General features: G+C 34.9%; 2 protein-coding genes and 1 non-coding gene across 5 annotated transcripts; 1 reads left to right on the top strand and 2 right to left on the bottom strand.

The window, feature by feature from the left end:
* Positions 1–512: 512 nt before the first annotated feature.
* Positions 513–5,081, bottom strand: LOC118058722 (uncharacterized). 2 transcript variants are annotated; one of them, XM_035071460.2, is made up of 12 exons: positions 4,927–5,081; positions 4,652–4,835; positions 3,879–3,957; positions 3,711–3,797; positions 3,215–3,331; positions 2,603–3,022; positions 2,074–2,480; positions 1,895–1,994; positions 1,719–1,778; positions 1,557–1,643; positions 1,317–1,445; positions 513–1,244 (listed from the first exon to the last, which is right to left on the bottom strand). In XM_035071460.2, the coding sequence occupies exons 2-12, from the start codon at positions 4,738–4,740 to the stop codon at positions 945–947; spliced, it is 1,875 nt and encodes a 624-aa protein (XP_034927351.1). In that variant the 5' UTR covers positions 4,741–4,835; positions 4,927–5,081; the 3' UTR covers positions 513–944. The 2 variants fall into 2 exon arrangements, with proteins under 2 accessions (XP_034927351.1, XP_073267412.1); XM_073411311.1 differs by lacking the exons at positions 4,652–4,835; positions 4,927–5,081 and adding an exon at positions 4,434–4,618.
* A 3,615-nt stretch (positions 5,082–8,696) lies between these two features.
* LOC118058723 (probable E3 ubiquitin-protein ligase ARI2) lies at positions 8,697–13,507 on the bottom strand. 2 transcript variants are annotated; one of them, XR_004689222.2, is made up of 8 exons: positions 13,079–13,507; positions 12,567–12,599; positions 12,174–12,456; positions 11,287–11,767; positions 10,094–10,642; positions 9,870–10,021; positions 9,289–9,561; positions 9,022–9,161 (listed from the first exon to the last, which is right to left on the bottom strand). XR_004689222.2 is itself a non-coding variant. In XM_035071465.2 (7 exons), exons 1-7 carry the CDS (start codon positions 13,214–13,216, stop codon positions 9,022–9,024), a joined length of 1,776 nt encoding a protein of 591 aa, XP_034927356.1. In that variant the 5' UTR covers positions 13,217–13,502; the 3' UTR covers positions 8,697–9,021. The 2 variants fall into 2 exon arrangements, 1 of the variants encoding a protein (XP_034927356.1); XM_035071465.2 differs by lacking the exon at positions 9,289–9,561 and having other exon boundaries at positions 8,697–9,161; positions 13,079–13,502.
* A 3,200-nt stretch (positions 13,508–16,707) lies between these two features.
* TRNAN-GUU (transfer RNA asparagine (anticodon GUU)) lies at positions 16,708–16,781 on the top strand. The gene has a single exon. It is a non-coding gene; the product is annotated as a tRNA-Asn (tRNA).
* The last annotated feature ends 1,201 nt before the right edge of the window (positions 16,782–17,982 follow it).

Raw genomic sequence — 17,982 nt, forward strand, 5'->3', positions numbered from 1 at the left:
CGAATTTTTATTTGGAGAGGAACGCAAAGGATATGTAGAGCATTTAGCATCAAAGAAACGGGAGCAAGAAAAGATGCTTTGTGTGGCTGAGGGAAAAGGTGTCACTGCCATGGACGTGTGGTGCACCGTGCACATGTGACACGGGAGCAAGGTTTTTGTGCCCTTTTTGTTTTTTCAATTTATTCAACTCACAAAAAAAATAAAATAAAATCTTATAGTTCTGTTTCCATCATGTTTGATTCTATTGATATCCTAGGGCAAGTACTGGATCGTCGTTTTGACCATGAATTTGGAAAATCCCACCCACCCACCCATATTTTCTCACTTTCGAAACCTTTCCTTCATATTTGTTGGGAGATAGCTTTTCTCTCTCAGATAAGGCTAGCAAGAAAGGTCAGATTGTGTTTAATTTTTCTTCCCTCTTTTTGTTTCTTTTCCACTTGGTCAAAAAGAGGAGAGACACTGGTTGCTGGGGTTCAGCCACCGTTTGAAGCAGAGATTGATCCACTATCAAAAATAAAATTTTAAAACATATAATAAAAATATTATTTTAATACAATTTCAAATATAAAAATATTAAACAAAGTAGTAACAACCAATTCTATCAACTTTTGCTTCTCTTGCATCATCATGGATTTTGGAGACAAGAGAAGTGGAATGACAGCCAAATCACAACAATGCTGATCTAAGAAGATTGCTGATCATATAAATAAGCTCAAGCAGTTGGAGTATTTTCTGATCATAAAGCCATTTGATCACCATTCTTCTAAGATAGACACTTCAATATGGTGTCTAAATCAACCTGGTACTGCCTAGTTGACCATGAATTTCAGTTATGATTCTTCTGTCGCTTCCACATTATATTGCAGACACAAGTTGAAAAATAAAACTGCTGCTTAGCTCCAGCACATGTAATCCCACCCATGCTGATGGAAATGAGGTAGCTAGGCTAATTCCTTGGAAAGCAGATAGCGAAACGCGAAGTTGTGAGGAATCCACTCGATGTTCTTGCCAAATTTTCTGTGTCGACACTCCTGAATTCTTTTCCGCAAACAATTAGGCAGTAAATGCTCTATCATTTCCATCAAACCGGCAGGGCAAAGTTCCAAATCCTTGGCAAAAGACTCCACAATCTTTGGTATATGGAGTTTCTTTTCTTTATGTACAATGAATGTTGATTGGATGTATTCTTCCTTTGCAGCTTCCAGATCCTCAAACACTCGCTTAGGAGTATATACTCGAACCTGAACAATCGCAATTCATTGCATCAATGAGGAGCATAAGCAGGTATACAGATCATGAATAATGGAACATACCGCAGGATCAGAATAGCTTCCTGCAGAAAGTGCAAAATATAAGCGAGGTTCAGGATGATCAATAGAATATGCTTTCCTTCCATCTCCAGCCTTGAATTTTGTCTTGGAAGAAAATAGCTGCCACAGCCACTGCATCCAGATATATGCCATCATTATTAGGAAACCTTTGTTAAAACTGAAACTAAACCATACTATAGCAGGCAATGTTGTTAAATAGAAGTCTCAGAGAAGCATATTTACCTGTCCTGGACGGAGAAGCCGACATCCCAGAATAGAACTCTGTATCATGTCTACATTAACTGTATGACCCCCAACATTGTATGCTGCCTGAAACATACAACAGCTTTTAAATGGTGTTATACATGCTTTCTTCTTGAAGATGAGCACTGGAGTTATTCTCACCTTGAGTATTAAGGACATCCTTTTCATATTATTTTGTGGAATGCCATATACTAAATATGCCTGTTGGGAAACATAATGCAATGGAATGCATTAGTTCAGAGACTGGAAGTAAAACTGCAAAAAGGAACAAAACAAAGTAGAATCTTGAGGATATATAATGAGCTTTAGAACCTCACATGCATCACAAGTGCATTGTGCACATTGATCCAAAACGCTAGTTTTTCCTCGTGTTTCATCTTCCTTGGATTAATCCCTTCTAGCTGAGAGACAAGTGACCTGAAACAGCATTAGCCAATAGTAGTATTAGACCATATGGTGCAAAGTGCATTTTGTCAGCTATGGTCACTGAACTCACCTAAAATCTTGCAGCTTATGTTGAATATCTCTCAGCTTTTGACTATCTCTACAAATGCGTTGGACCATGGCCATTGAGCAGTATGGTCCACTGAATTCCTTGGAGGCTCCAATGTGGAAAGGATTGTCAATTGATGAGTTGAAGGATGAAAAGTTCCCATACCGGGGGCTCCATATGTCACCATGGCCTTGAGATGGAAACTCGTTTGGTGATGAAGAGACTGAAATAGGAGAGGAAGCATAATCAGGATTGATCAAAGGTGGGTCTGCAAGTTCACAATATATGGCTGAGATCCTCCTGATCATCTCCTCAGAAAGCCAGTTTGGCGACTCTACTACACCATAGCGAATAGAGTTTCCAAGATGATCTGCTAGACTGATTGCATTTGAAGTATCATTCCAAGCTTGCTGAAAAGAAAACGAAAGAGAACCGAATTCACAAAAAGTTACTAATTTTTACCGAAGTTTAGTTGTTTAAAAAACTTTGCAGGAGTGATTGCTAAGAACACTTCAAATATCAATCAGGTTACCTCCAGCATTGACAGTGGGAGAGAATGGTACGAGTCTATGGCTCTGGCTATAGATCGCGTTGGAGGAGAAGTTCCAATAGACCGCTGAGATATTGAGGAATGACATCGATGAATGCTGGAATCTAACAGTTTTTCCAGTCCCCAAGTGCCATTGCATTCCTTGGTTAGTGAAGTACGATGACTTGCATTATCAGTGGAATTGTCCTTAACTGACACGATATCATTTCTAGGAACTGCTGGAAACATTCCTCTATGTGCGTCTGAACTCTTTTTGAATCTCTCATCCTCCCTTTCATCCTTGGTTGACAGAGATGATGCTTGTTGGTCAAATGTTTTTCTATACAGTGAGAGAAGATATCGTTCCATATACACTACTTCCAGTTCCAATACTGCAATTTCCTTCATCAGATCCTTAGCGGGCTGCAATTTCAGTAAAATGAATGTCGCATTGCTGTTAGAAGCAGTTTCACTCAGCCTATTGCTAAGGTGAGAAAGGGAAACAGCTAGGCAAAGCATTTAAATCAACAACTAGTAAATTACAGTGCATAGCAGCAGATATGTATGCATTGGCAAAATGTAACTTACTATGTGATTTACAGCAAGAAACCTTACCTTGGGGATTGACTTATCAGCCATGATATCATGGGAAAAAGACCTACTACTTAATGCCTTCTCCAAGGCACGGCGTACCAAAACCTGGTCCTGCAATCGGTCTTGAAGATCTAAAATCTGCATGAGGAAACAACTTGCAGTAAGTGAAAAGATTGTTGCATTCTAGAATATAAAGAATAACAAAGACTGTTCTCTGCTTGTCCTTTTTCTTCTCAGCTGTGGACCGTTGGATAGTTTTTCTCAAGCACTGGTGAATTATATAAATTACAAGTGTTCATAGCTTCCTCTGTAGATTGACCAAATTTCTGGTCTAAACTTGCAATGGATAGCAAAAAGCTAAGAGCAAAGCATCTAGAGAGACTTCCTTGAAAGGAACTAACTTTTACAGAGGAGAAATAAACAGGGTTCTTGAGCAAGTACTGATATGAGCAATCTTAATGAATTTCTTAAAGCTTTTACACAGTTAGCACAGAAATAAGTCAAGAAATATATCCACCTCCTGCTTTAATGAATTCTGAACCTCTGTGTTAGGGAATTGCCTCTTCTTGACTTCAACACAGTCCTCAAGCTGTCCCATTTTCTTCTGTGAAAAAAAATTAACAAGCAAGCAAAGTTAACCTTAACGGAAGCAGTTATTGATAAATATCAACCAGTAAAGGCTTACCGATGTAAGGTGACAAAAATCTTCAAAGATGCTGTCTGGTTCTTGTTTAGCAACATCAAATTTTCTTTGAAATGGATCACTGTCAGTGAAAAGAACAGAACTGATCATGATAGATAGCAAAAGACATCGAAGAAGCATAAGTTCTTCTGTTTTTTACCCTACAACATGGTCCATCAGCAGCTAAACATGAACAACCAGAACAAGTGTGTGAGACTTGATGATTATTCACTGACTAGAAAGAAAAATGGAGGCAAAAGAAAAAATGAGTTCATGGTTTCTATTAGTAGAGATCTATTTCTAAGATCACTTGCAGAAGAGCCATATATCTAACAGCTGCTAGTATCTGCTGGGCCAAAAAAAGTATAAAGTATGGGCATGAAGCTACACCAATAGTATTATAAAGTTACAACAAGTAAAGGCTACCAACTGATAGCCATAACCAGAAACCATCATATAGTATAACTTCTACTTCTAGGCTTCTACCATAGCAGCAATTTAAAACTGAAAATTAATTGCAAAACATAGACCCAGCAAGAAAAGTGTTCGTAGTCGTACCTAAGAAAGAAAGCTACTTATTTGTTAGCCTAAAAATGTTAAAGGTATGGACATGGAGCTGCACCAATATTAATGTTTAGATACAGAATATGTCAGCTCTATCTCTTCCCAGAAACCATCTTTTTTATGATTTCCAGTCCTAGCATGCCTTCAGAAGGATAAAATAAGATTAGCAGCAATAATGATTACTTTACTACTAAAGAAAACTGTGAAGCTACCTGTTAGAATGCTTGTGCCTTGAAACTCTTACTTCCATGGACTTGAACTGTTTAAAAGTTGAACCAGCCCGACACTTCACTACATGCATTGAGGCAAATAAGTTGTCTTTGGGCCCCACAGCTGAGGATTTTCTGAGATAGCATTAAATGGCTGGCAAATACTACCAGAAAGTATTGACATGCACTAAGCAAAGAAAAATACACTTCATGAAGGAAACATCCAAAAAACATTAAATGATAACAGAATAAACTCTGTTTATAAACAAAAGAACCACCTTGTTTGGAGAGAGACTAGTCATGCAAATGGGCTCCTTTTCTTTTTCTTTTTCTTTTTTTCTTTTCAAAAGCTGAGCAGAAACTAGTGGTTCAAGAAACCAAAGTCGGGTTTTAGCTATATCTATGCGAGCCCCCAAAAATCCAGTTGTTTTATTGATATGTAGCATAAAACTATAGCAAGTATGATGCAAATATAACATGCCTGTGGATAAGTGCTATATATATAGTGTCATAAATAGATAGTGCTTAAAGGGGTTGTCATTTTTTGACTAGTCCCTTTGTCTTAGAAAGCAATGCCACCTTTGAAGCTTTTGCCATGGTGGGCTTTTAGCATTGCATGAAAAGAAGCAAATGATCAGTTCATGGCTTTACCTTGTAATAAGATCTTAGAGGTGATGCTTAAAAGTGATTCAAAAGGAAGAAAGAGACAAGAAACAGAGAGGTTACTGACTTGTGCTGTATATATAGCAATTAGATTTCATGGGATTTGAGCTTCAACGAAATTTAAACTTCGCACTTCATTCGGCTTTTATGCCATTTAACTTTGAAAGCATGAATATAATAACAATATATATAGAGATCGAGATACTAACCTAACCAGTGGATCATCAAAATATTCAAATCATACGTTGTGTCATGTCTGCCACGCAACAGGACCATGTTTATCGACTAATTATAGTGATTTAATGATTTTGATACTGAAAATAATTGAAGTATAATGTTTAGTTCATCATAACAGTTGGGTTTTCAATCTCATGATTCTCCTGTTCAAGTACTTGCAACACGTGCAAAGATTATACTTTTTGAAAAGCTGGGAATTGTATCGAATATGGATGCAAAGTGATCCTCCTTCGATACTCATCAGCTATATTGTCTTTATTTTTCCAATCATAAAACGAAAGGACTCGTAGCCAGCGCTAGCTAGCACATTCTGCACTGGAGAAGACATTAACAGAGGCGTTGGTGGTCTGTTAGAACTAAAAAGAGAGAAGCATTTAGAAAAGGTGAAGGGACCTTAAAAGGGCTGAAAGGTAGAGGTCAAAGGAAAGGCAAAATACGATAAGATTGTTTTGGTATGAAATGACTGGTTTGGTGGGCTAACCATTGCCTAACCATGCAATGCTCCTTTTTTCTAGTCAAAAAAACAATACTTGCTGGGGAAAGCCTCTTGCCTTTATTTTGGGTAGAGTGCCATATACATGGTAAAATAAAAATTAATTAAATAAAAATAACAACATTGAAGGTCATACCCCCCAAGGAAGAAGAAGAAGAAAAAAAGATTCCATCGGTTGCTATAGGGGGAATTGTTTTGAAGTGGCACGTTTAACTAGAATTCCAGGACCTTATTTTATTATTATTAATGGGATGTCCGGGTCAGCTTGCATGTACCTCGACTAATTCCACGAGTCCTAAAATTAACAATTATGTAAACTTCCAGTAACCATCATATTAGCAATCACAAGATTCGAACATGATATCACAAGAAAAATATACCTCTTAATTTCAAGTTTTTACTACTGAATTACTAACGACCTTGTTTCGATAAATGGTGAAGTAGCGAAAGATACAAAAATAAACAAAAGTCTTGGATAAAAAATTGACTGATTTCCTATATGATACAGTGTCAAAAGAAATTTTGATAGTGTTTAAAAATTTTAATTTTTAATTTTTTAAATCATTTTAGTATATTAATATCAAAAATAAATTTTTAAATAAAAAAATAATATTATTATAATATATTTTTAAGTAAATAATATTGTAAAAAATAATTATTACCCATAATCTAAATCATTTTAAAAATATCCCTTTGCTGGGGGAAAAAAAAGGGAATTACTGATGATTTCAATAAATTTTTTTCTCTTATTTATTTTGCACCAAAGTATATCCACACCGATTGGGTTCTTTGAGAAGACAAATGGCACTAATCCAATAATGCTGGGATAGGGAATTTTTTTTTTTTTTTTTTTATCTGGCTTTTCCTTTGCCTTTGGCTTACCAGATCCAATCCAGCGACAGAAAATATGGAGTCGTCGACAGAAGGAGTAGGAGCAATACACCTGTCAAAATGTTAACCCTACGCTGCTACACAAGCCTAACCACATGGGATGATGTCACTGCTCTTCTGGTCTTTGACGACTCCCAGGTCCTCTGTAAGTATATGTCTGAAATGCCCTTAACTCTTTTAAACTTGGGATACATGTCGTCTGATGCCAAGGAGAAAACCTCTGACCACAGACGACAAACTATCATAGGCTGACAGGCTACATGCCGTTGATGCATTCGCATATCCCATAGTTTTTTTTTTTTTGAATCACGTCCCTTCATATTAATTAATTTTATTTTTGAATGGACTGTAGATAAGTTTTGACCACAGATCGTATCTCAAGAAGTTTCTAATTTGTATCGAGGTGATGGGTCAACTTGGAAAATCCAATCATATAATCATAGATTATAAAGATGTTTAGCTTTTTAAACAGGCCATCGATTTCATAAACTTATATAAAACCAATAACAAACAAAAATCCAATCCAAAATCCAAGAGCAATTTGACTTGATGGAGAGCAAGATACTCGAGATTTGCAGAGCAACGTGACACAGATAAGTTTCCGATTTGGTGGTATGAGGTGCGGCAACTCTGGCAGAAACATAGTAAGATTGAATCAAATTATAGTTTTTAGTTTCTATCTACCGATAAAACTTGATATAGACAAAATGACAGACAAGAGTCTCGTTCTTGAACAAGACAAGCATCAGTTTTCAAAGGAAACTGACAGACATGCTCCCTGGTGTTTATTTAAAATGTTGGCACTTGCATTTATTGTTTTTGTTTAACCCAAAAACAAACAAAAATCTCTACGAACTACGAACCCCATTTGATTGAGTGCAAAATGTAGACATTAATTAGCATCTCTAAAAGATGGTGTTGGAAGGCAAGTCCACATCTCTATAATTTATTTCAAACCATCTGCTAGCATTTTCGGACCAGTTTCATTCACTGTTCATGTTAAAAACCAGGAGAATCGTGATAGTCTCTTCTCTGTAACTTGTAGTCTTGAATTTAAACCCTAACGACATGAGAAGAATTATACCTCGAAGCCATTCAGACCCCTCATGCCAAAATCTCTATAACCATGGGATGGAAAGAATAGGATCTGATGAAAGGAAAATGTTCTCATTGGGTTTCAAACATCAGGTTCCGTTTCCGCTTTTTAACATCGAATCTTCATGTCAAGACTAATGCGTTCTTGACTCCCGTCATACAGGAAGAGCCTCGTGGAATGGCATTATAGAGACCCAGGGAACAGACACATGAAGAAAGTGAAGTTTCCAATACCAGCTTCGTCAATGCCGATGATGAAAGATAGAACAACCAAAGGCATCTTCTGTTGGTTTTTGAGCTCTCATTTCCTGTTGCCTGCGAGTCTGATGACAGATTAAAAAACTTCCTTTCTTCAAAAATAGAGGACAGAAGCTTAAATTGTTGTTCATTTCATGTACAGATGTCAGGCTGTGCAATCACTAACACCTAAGTGAAAAAATATGAGCTCCACAGACAAAACCTAGAATCTAAGATCCTAGGGTTTGTCTAACCCCATCAAACACAAAAGTTGTTGCTCTGGTGGATATGGCAAACCCACAACCAAAGGGGCGATTGTGGGACAAAAACCAGGCTGTTTTAGGTATCTAATTAAAAGTTTATTTATTTATTTATTGTATATAATAACTATTTTGATTTCTGCATCTGCATGTTTATTTGCACAAAGGAAGGTGAAAAAGAATACGAGGAGCTAACCTGCCACCAGTAAGACTATCATCATTTGTAAAATTACGACAAAGATATGTTTAAAGGCTACCTCAAATCTCTCAGGGAGACAGTATTACCAATCTATTACCAGCCAGTGTCCTGATAAAAGGCTATGTACAATAAAAAAACAATAGGTAGACATGGAAAATCAGATTTGACTTCCAGAATATCCTAGGGTAACAGGCAAGCACTTGATGCTTAATCCACCAATTATCAATTCCATAGCAAAAGAAGAGGGTCCTGAGTTAGAGCTGTACAGCAGTATATATGGAGTCTGCAGTCTCTGGGTTCAGTTCCTGTCTACAATCTCTGCTGGCAAGTTCAGATCAAAAAACCCACCACCCTCCTTTTTAGCACGCTTCCGATAAGAGCATCCACTATCATCTGAACTCCCAGAACCAGAAGGTCTGTCATGTTCTGATGTCCCACCTACAATGCAAATCTGTCAGTGTGCCTTTTAAAAAATACACGAGCCTCAATTAGCTTCCTAACCTTGCATTGTCTTATTGGCACACAAGCTATAACCCAAGATCTAATACATAAAAAGAGAGCATACTCTATTAGAACCGCAATGGCTCCCTACTCCACATTGTAGACAAAGTATAGCAACAACAATACAAGACCTCATTCTGCATGTCACAAGATATGGTTGAATGAATAAAAGGTTTGAGATGAAGAAGATTGCTTATAAATAACTTCTGGCAGCATTATAGTAGCATTATGTGATTCACAAAATTGGACATTCATTTAGAATGGAATAATGCTTTTCTTTTCAAAGGTATGAACAGTCTTTCCATCCTCCAAACAGAGAGCCCTTGCAGTTGAAAATCTGACAAACAAAAATCAACTGAAAGATTTTACAAAACAATAAAGGGCCCAACTTAAAAAAAAAAAAAATTGCTGACAAAAATGAGCACCACAGATGCAAAATCACCTGACAATTTACATATAGTAGAATATAGACATGCAATAATTACCTAAAACTTCCACATGATTCTAAAGAAGAAATAGATAGTTAAAATTGTTTTTGATGCAACACTACTGTATGGCTATTAAATGGCCGGCAGACAAAAAAGTAGTGTTTCTCCTCTACTAAAATGAAGCTTCATTGTTGGAACAGATTCAAACTCAAATTACCACTTGGTAGATATTCATCTGTAGAACCAAGTTTGGTGTTCCAACAAGAGGAAAGTTCCGATGCCCTTTCAATGCCCTTTGACTTGTAAGGAGCTATATGATGGGTGCCTAGATGAAGAGAACCCAACAAATCACTCTCAATGCATTCATACCTGCAAATCCCTTTGTTAGTTTATGAGTTACAGTTTTTTAAAGATATTCAAAGCCATTGTAATCAGACTCACATTTTCTGACAGAGGGTATCAATGGTCACAGACAGATTGATGACACGCATCCTTATATCCATAACTTTATCCTGGCTGAACTGCTGAAAGGGCTCCTCCAGAAACATGGAGAGTTTCTCAACATTCGACTCAAGCTGCTGTTGCTGATCCTCAAATAGATTCTTTTTTATTTCCCTTTCCTCGTCTGTCATCTCATCCTTAAAAAACTCTTCACCAAACATGTAAAATGCAAATGGGTACGAATAAGAAAGAACCCGTCTTGATCTGAAAAGTCTGTTGAGTCCATTAGTTACCCAGCTGAAATCTTTGAGTCTCAATTCCCTCTCTTCTGCAACAGACACCTTGTCCAGGATTGATTCCTTCAGTTTACTTTCAAGCTTAAAGGAATCTGTATGAGCCTTGAAGCGGTTATGATAATGCATATATCGATAGAGATCCCGTTTCGCCCTTTCAGTTTGTTTCTCTCTGTCTTCTTTGTAGCGACCACAACTGTGACCTGCTATTCTTGACCAAGTGTGGTCTCTACCAGTAGCTCCACCACACACCCAACTGTGACAAGTGAAAAGGAAAAGGACAAAGTTTTAATGTCAGCCAACTTCACTGAAAGATATTATCAAAAGAATAAATATGTTGCAGCAATGCAGTAAATCAGTAAAATGAATCCACAAGAGATTGGTAGTGATGTAGGAAGAAAAAGGCAAAAAATAGCTAACATGGCCTTTGGCTGGTTGTCTGGGCTGAACAACCAGAAAAAAGAGATTATTTTTTATAGTAGCAGCACTTTAAATGCTAGCAAAATCACAAGTAAAATCTTTGCCCTTAAAATAACTAAATCTTATCCGTCCAAACTAACACCATATATATTATATAAATAAGCTATTCAAAGAAAAACCCTAATTATAAGAAAGCTGCTGCAGTTCTAGCTCCTGCTTCAGGTAGTCAGCCACACTAAGTCAAACCCAACAATCCCAGCAGAAAAAGGGGCAGTCAAGTCATGCTAGACCATTCTGACAGGGCTGTATGAGTATGGAGGCATATTACCATGACTAATATTCAAGAAATGGAGAACAAATTTTTTAAATCCACAAACCTATGTTACAACTATAGGTATCTAATTCCTTTTCTTTTGGTCAAACAAGCATCAAGTTGCAAATTTACACATCAATGAGAGAGAGACAGGAAAGTATGCTGACCAAAATGACTGTCCACAGATGCAGCTAACAAGGTTGCAGCCACCATTTTTCTCGACAGGTTTGTAGCACTTTGGACAAGGCTTTGTATGAACCGTGATCCAGTTAACAGTTTCAGATTCATCGAGGCACTTCTTGCTCCAGCGCTCCCACATTAAGCATGAACAAGGCGAGTGTGCTTCTGATAAGCAACTGAAACAAAACTGCAGACCACATGAACATTCTACCTCGCAAAATTCATCCTCCTCAACTCGTATAGCTTTCCCACAATGAGGAATGCTCGGACACCATTTGACCATTTTATTGTCCTCGATATACGACTCAAGAAGAAAGCGATCAAATTTCTCTGCCAAATTAGGATGCCTTCTACTAACTAAATTCCTGACAATAGCTTCATCACAAATAGCACTACATCTGTGTGCCATGCACTGGATGCGCCTGCTCTGGCCCTCATTTATTTTTATAATGAAGTGTTCTGTCCAGCCTTCAAACAGCAAAATCAGCAAAAGAGATATAGTTAGAAACAAGGTGTTTAAAAGAAAAGGAAGCTATGAAGAGGTTAATCATGATTGAAACATCAGCATTAGGTATATCCCCATATAGCATATCAATATACCACCAATACATTCATATATCATCATCAGCTGCTAAAGCTCCAAATATCAGTTCAAAATGGCTCTACAACTGGCAAGCACAATTCAAGGATCTTGAATTGGAATTCAACAGACTTAGGTACAAGTATCTAAAATAAAACTGTAGACAACCATACTAACTTTGACCAACTGATAAAGTCAAAATTAACCATATTTATAGAATTATGCATATCAGAAAAAGATATAACCACGGCTGTAAGAAGAAAATCAATCATTAAGAATGGGTTAAGTGCTTACAATTGTTGCAGAAACAATGGCCACATTCCATTCTTGTGGCGTTATCACTAGATGCATCCTCTATGCATATATCACAAGTTATTGTAGAAGATGAACTCAGTGGCACATCATCATCAACATTTTCAACCACAGTAACACCTGCTTCAGTAAACAAACACGATTTCCCTTTCTCCACAAGCACTGCAAGTAGCTTTTCAACATCCCATCGATAATGGATCAATAAAGTCCGTGCATGGTGTTCTTTTAGTGATAGCAACTCCATGACTCTCCGCAAATCTTCCCTCTAAATCAACAAATCCCAAATCAAAATATCAATAACTGGAACTATAAAGTACATATACAAGAAGACAGTTCAAAAGGTTTGATTTTTTTTTCTCGCTTTTAGAAGTATACCTGTGCAGCCAAGAGGGACTCTTTAGTGATCACCTGCAAGAAATCCAAAAAGGGTCACCAAATACAGAAACCACACTAAGAACCCAGCAACTATCCACACATAATCTTCGATTTAACCAACGATTCAAGCTCCATAAAGCTACCAATCACCATATTTTACTTCTAACAGATATAACTGCCAACACACAATCTTCAATTTACAGCTTGATTAAGCTACTAATCACCAAAGTTTGCTTCTTTTAGGGCTTTTTTCTCACAATGGAGATTAAAAAAAAAAACTAATAAACCAAAAAGCTCAACAACTTACGCACAAAACACCCATTAACTCAAAACAATCACCAGCTACACACACAACATTAACAAATTCCTCATTCAAATACCTCAAATCGCCCCAATTAAATAAATCACAGCCAAATTAAACACAGAAAACCTCGTACATAAAACACATAAAAGTTCAATCTTTTCCACGCTGAAAATCAAACAAACACAACAACCACAGAAAACAAGCATACCTTAGTAGTTGAGCCCTTAGGTGGAGCCCACTGTAAAGCAGAATCGTCATTGTCGGCAAGGCCGTCATGCGAGTCACCATCATCGGTGTAATAGTACTCCTCCTCTTCACTAAACCCATAATCCTCCTCACCCTCCATCTCTAATCAATTACAACTAAAATTATTCAAAATTGAATCCAAAATAATATGATTATCTTTTATGTGTCTCTCGTATATGTAACAAAAGCTGCTGAAATTGTGTTAGTTTGACGGTGGAGACTCAATTGTTGAGTCGAAATCGGTGATCGACGGTATTTTCCGGCGAGATCGAGGTGGCCGGCGATGGAGATGTGTGTGTGTTGAGAGAGAGAGAAAGCGAGCGAGATGTATAGAGAGAAGAGGCTTACAGCAGAAGCATTTTGTAGAGAGAGAAGCTCATAAGGACTCGCTTGTAATAGACATGAAATTTAATTATTTACTTTTTTTTAGTAATTTAATTTAATTTAATTTCTTGCCATGTAAATATGTCGGTTTTTTTAGATATACATTTTAGGTGGGAAATAGTGGTTGTAACGGTGCCGTTATTGGAGTTTTTGAGAAAAAAAGCAGTGCCGTTTTTTGTGTTATTGAAAAAGTCTTGGTTGTGGTTTGTTGTGAAGGTTTTTTATATATAGAATTATTTAATTCCAAGTACAGCTAAATTTTTTTCTTGGATTTTTTGGCTTAATGATGTTGCCTTTTATGACCATATTTATTGGATACTTTAGTCTTGACGTGAATACTCTTTTTTAATTGGGTAAGAAAAATGATTTTAGTTTTAATAGGTTGAGGTTTTGTTCTCATTGTAATTCAATGGTGTTTTTTTAAATAATTTAATTTTTTATATATTTAAATTATTATTTTTAAATATTTTTATTATTATTTTTTATACATTGATATTTAAAATAATTTTTAATAGATAAAAAATATTTTAACATGTTTTTAAATAAAAAAATTTAAAAAATAATATATATTCTACTCGCGGGCATGAGTTGAAGAATATTAATAAATTATAACACTAAAAATTATTTATGAGATAGTTAATTATATTTGAAAATTTTGTTCTATAGTATTGGTTTTGTACTATGATTATGAAAATTAATAAAATAATAATATATTGGTTTGTTAAGATGTTAGAGAAAATAATCATTTAGTAGGTGATTCAGTAATAAAAATTTGAGATCAAAAAATTTATTTTTCTATTGTTTCAAATTTGAGTCTTATGATTGTTAATATAATGACTATTAAAAATTTATATAATTATTAATTTTAAAATTTATAAAATTAATCAAGATACATAAAACGGAATCAATAGTACATAGTGAAAGAGAGATACTTGATGAAACACACCAAGCATAAGTGGTTTTGCGTTTTTGTTTAATGTCATTGAATAAAAAAAAAGTTTTTTTCTTCTCTTCTGAACTAGTTTCCCCCCCTTCTTCTCGCTATTTATTCGTTAGAATTTAGAGTTGCACTGAATTTGACGCAAATATAAACTCGAGTTCTTAAGAATCTTATCATAGCTAATAAATGAGAGAGAGAGAGGTCACATCTTATATGGTGACTAGTCAATTTGGCACGAACCAGCAAGGTTTTGATTTTCAAAACTCTTCAACTTTTTTTTAAACAAAGAAAACAAAAGTTTATATCCTGTATGATACGTGATAATCTATTGATTTAAATAATATTTAATATGATTGTAGGGATTTTTATTAATGTATTTTTATTTAAAAATACATTAGAATAATATATTTTAAAAAAATGTGATACCAATACCTTAAAACAATAAAAAAAACACAAAAAAAAAATTATATACAGCAAAACAAATTCAAAATGATATTCTCGTCCAGCATGATTATAATAAATCCACTCCATTTATTAATTTTATTTTGATTTTTTTTATAGTATAGTAAATATGTCACTTGAGTTGAGTGAACTCAATGATAAAACTAATGGAATCAGAATATGGTAAAAATGATGTAAGAAAAATCTCTCTGAAAATCTTTCAATAAAGCAAAGCCATGTCCTTAAAATGATCTTCTATTCTCGTCGTAGTTCCCTTAAAACCTCTCCGTTCCGGAGATTTAATCTCTTTATTTTAATATATTAAAATATGACACCGAGTTTACCTTGACTCTAAAATGAACGTTGCCGAGATATATCAACGGCACGTTTTGAATTGCGTAGTTTTAATTTAAAATATATTTTTTTAGAAATATATTAATATAAGTTATTTATTTTTTGTGTTTTGAAAGAATATTTGAAAAAAGAATGATTTTTTTAAAATTAATATATTTTTTTGCATTTTCATATATTTTAATGTGTTAAAATTAAAAATATTTTTTTTAAAATAAAAAATTTAATTTAATATTTTTTCTAATAAAAAAATAATTAAAATCACATTTCCAAACAACCGTGTTATTTCAAATAATATTTTATAGAACATGAAAATGTCACGTCTACGTGGTTGCTGATTTGGGATGACGGACCGTTAATCAAAATATTTTAACTTCAACAGGTGGCACCATTCACCGATGGTTTTGCAGTTTTCTCAAGAAATCATAAATATTTGTAGTTTTTTGCCTTTCAACTTGTTATTATCTTTTTTTCATTGTTTTTTATTTACTAGAATCATAACCAGTTACGGGATTATTATTAATTTGGCGTGAACTTGCATGGATTTATTTTTAAACAAACTCTCTACTACTGTAAGAATCACACATCGTAATAATCTATCAAGTCTAGATTAAGAATGTTTAAAAAATATTTTTATAAAAAATTTTAAAAAATATTTTTTTCTTTACTTCAAATTAATTTTTTAATATTTTCAAATCATTTTGATATACTGATGTAAAAAATAATTATATATATATATTATTGTAATATATTTTTAAACAAAAACATTTTAAAAAATAATTATTACAAAGTTCTTAAACATCTTTTAGTGCCCGTGGTTGCTTTTCAAAGTATTTTTTATTTTGAAATGTATTAAAATAATATTTTTTTATTTTTTAAAAATTATTTTTAAAATTAACATATAAAAATAATCCAAAACATAAAATAAAAATTAATTATTTTAAAAACATTGAATAATCTACGTGGAAACACGCTCTTAAACTAGCAAGCAAAACACACATGATGTCAAACAATTTGACACGAACCAATATGATTTTTATTTTAAGAAACTATTGATTTATAGACAAAACAAGAGATCGTGTCTTGTATTATATGTGATAATCTATCGATACAAGACAATTGATAATAATGTCGACAAAATGATCTTCTCGCCCCATCACAATTCCAGTAAACTCACTTCGTTTATTTTTTTCATATGTTATAAGTTACGGAACTCATGTGAACCCAATGATAAAATGGATATTAAATTTAAGTTGAAAAATACTATTATGAAAAATATCATCTCAGCGCCGAAAACACTGCTTCTCAATTTAGCAAGCCAAGAGTTTTTTTTTGGCTGCTTATTTTTATTTTTATAGTATATATGTATATATAAATAAAGTGATTTTCCTTCCGCTTCTCTTACCACCAAAAGGTTAGAGTAAGCATTATCCCTTATTAGAACTACCTTATGATTCTTCAAAGCGTCATCATCTGCTGGAATAGCTCAGATGGTTAGAGCGTGTGGCTGTTAACCACAAGGTCGAAGGTTCAAGCCCTTCTTCTAGCGTTTTTTATTTTAATACTTTGCATTTGTGAAAGGGCCGGCCCAACTTATTCGCAACCCAACATGTTAATAAAGCCCATTGGGTATGGATCCGGATCCAGATCCAGTCAGTGACTCGAATGTACTGTGGGACCTGGGAGGCAAAAACACAATTTGTTGCCATCACTGCCCGGTAATGGCTTCAGAAAGAGATGTAAAGCCTTCTCTAATCCCTCTTCTATCAAATTCTCTTCCACTTCAATCAGTAGCTTTAACTTCGTTAATGGAGGCATTTGTTGCTAAGAGGGTGTACCAGAGAGTGATAGAAGTTTTTTTAAGGTATTTTTAGTTAGAAATATATTAAAATAATATTTTTTTATTTTTAAAAAATGTTTTTGATAATAATATATCAAAACAATTTAAACAAAAAAATTAATGTGAAGCAATTTTTTTTAAAAAACCAACAAAACGGTGATTTAACTGATACGCCAGACAAGGTCTCTATAAGTATAACCAAGACACCATGCCGCAGCAGTAGGAGGTAACGGTTAATGGAGGCATTTGCCACCACGTTGCCACCAAGATTCAAGATTACGACGTTCAACAGGAGCCTGTTTTGGCCAGCGAATCCCTTAGCTTTCAGAAACATACTCCAATTTATATCCCTAAGCTTCCGACCGTTTCTGCATCTTCTCGACCGCAACAGCAGACAAGTCATTGCAAGTAATCTCAGTAATCCCATCTCTATAAATCTCTTCACAAAACGGTGAATTCCCATAGCCAATCTCCAACACCTCCAATAAACCATTCAAATTTTCTTGTTGCTAAAACAAGCACAGTAAAATGAGTCCTCGAGACAAACGATTCTTGAAAGTCAAAATAAATAAAAGAACCCAACAGCAGGAAACAAGCGAGGGAGAGAGTGCGCAGAGGAGCTCGGAGGGACGTGGGCTTGAATTAGATGGCGAAAATGAGAGTAATCTTTGAACCATTCGTAATGTTCCTCCTTAGAGAATCTCTCGTTCCATTAGTGAGGATCCCGGTAAGCCAGAACAAAAATGACAGCATCTATTAACGATGCTAGAAGCCGACCAATAATACACTTGAACCGATAAACCACATTTTGGAGCATAAACTTGCGGAATTTGCCACTGAAACTGACCATTTAATAGAAGCAAACATTAGAGCCAGATGACATAACCGGTTAAACCACAAAGCAAATTCT

The sequence above is a fragment of the Populus alba genome, chromosome 9, assembly GCF_005239225.2.
Source record: "Populus alba chromosome 9, ASM523922v2, whole genome shotgun sequence".
Lineage (NCBI taxonomy): Eukaryota > Viridiplantae > Streptophyta > Magnoliopsida > Malpighiales > Salicaceae > Populus > Populus alba.

Bases quoted from the DNA above. Each gene is read 5' to 3' on its own strand.
- LOC118058723 (XM_035071465.2), bottom strand. From the start codon at position 13,216: ATGGAGGGTGAGGAGGATTATGGGTTTAGTGAAGAGGAGGAGTACTAT. The intron at 12,600-13,078 runs GTATGCTTGTTT...GATTTCTTGCAG, and splicing joins CTAAGGGCTCAACTACTAAG to GTGATCACTAAAGAGTCCCT. The intron at 10,643-11,286 runs GTCAGCATACTT...CACTTGTCACAG, and splicing joins ATCTGTGGACAGTCATTTTG to TTGGGTGTGTGGTGGAGCTA.
- LOC118058722 (XM_035071460.2), bottom strand. From the start codon at position 4,740: ATGCATGTAGTGAAGTGTCGGGCTGGTTCAACTTTTAAACAGTTCAAG. The intron at 3,023-3,214 runs GTAAGGTTTCTT...CTGAAATTGCAG, and splicing joins CTGATAAGTCAATCCCCAAG to CCCGCTAAGGATCTGATGAA. The intron at 2,481-2,602 runs GTAACCTGATTG...TTTTCTTTTCAG, and splicing joins TCCCACTGTCAATGCTGGAG to CAAGCTTGGAATGATACTTC.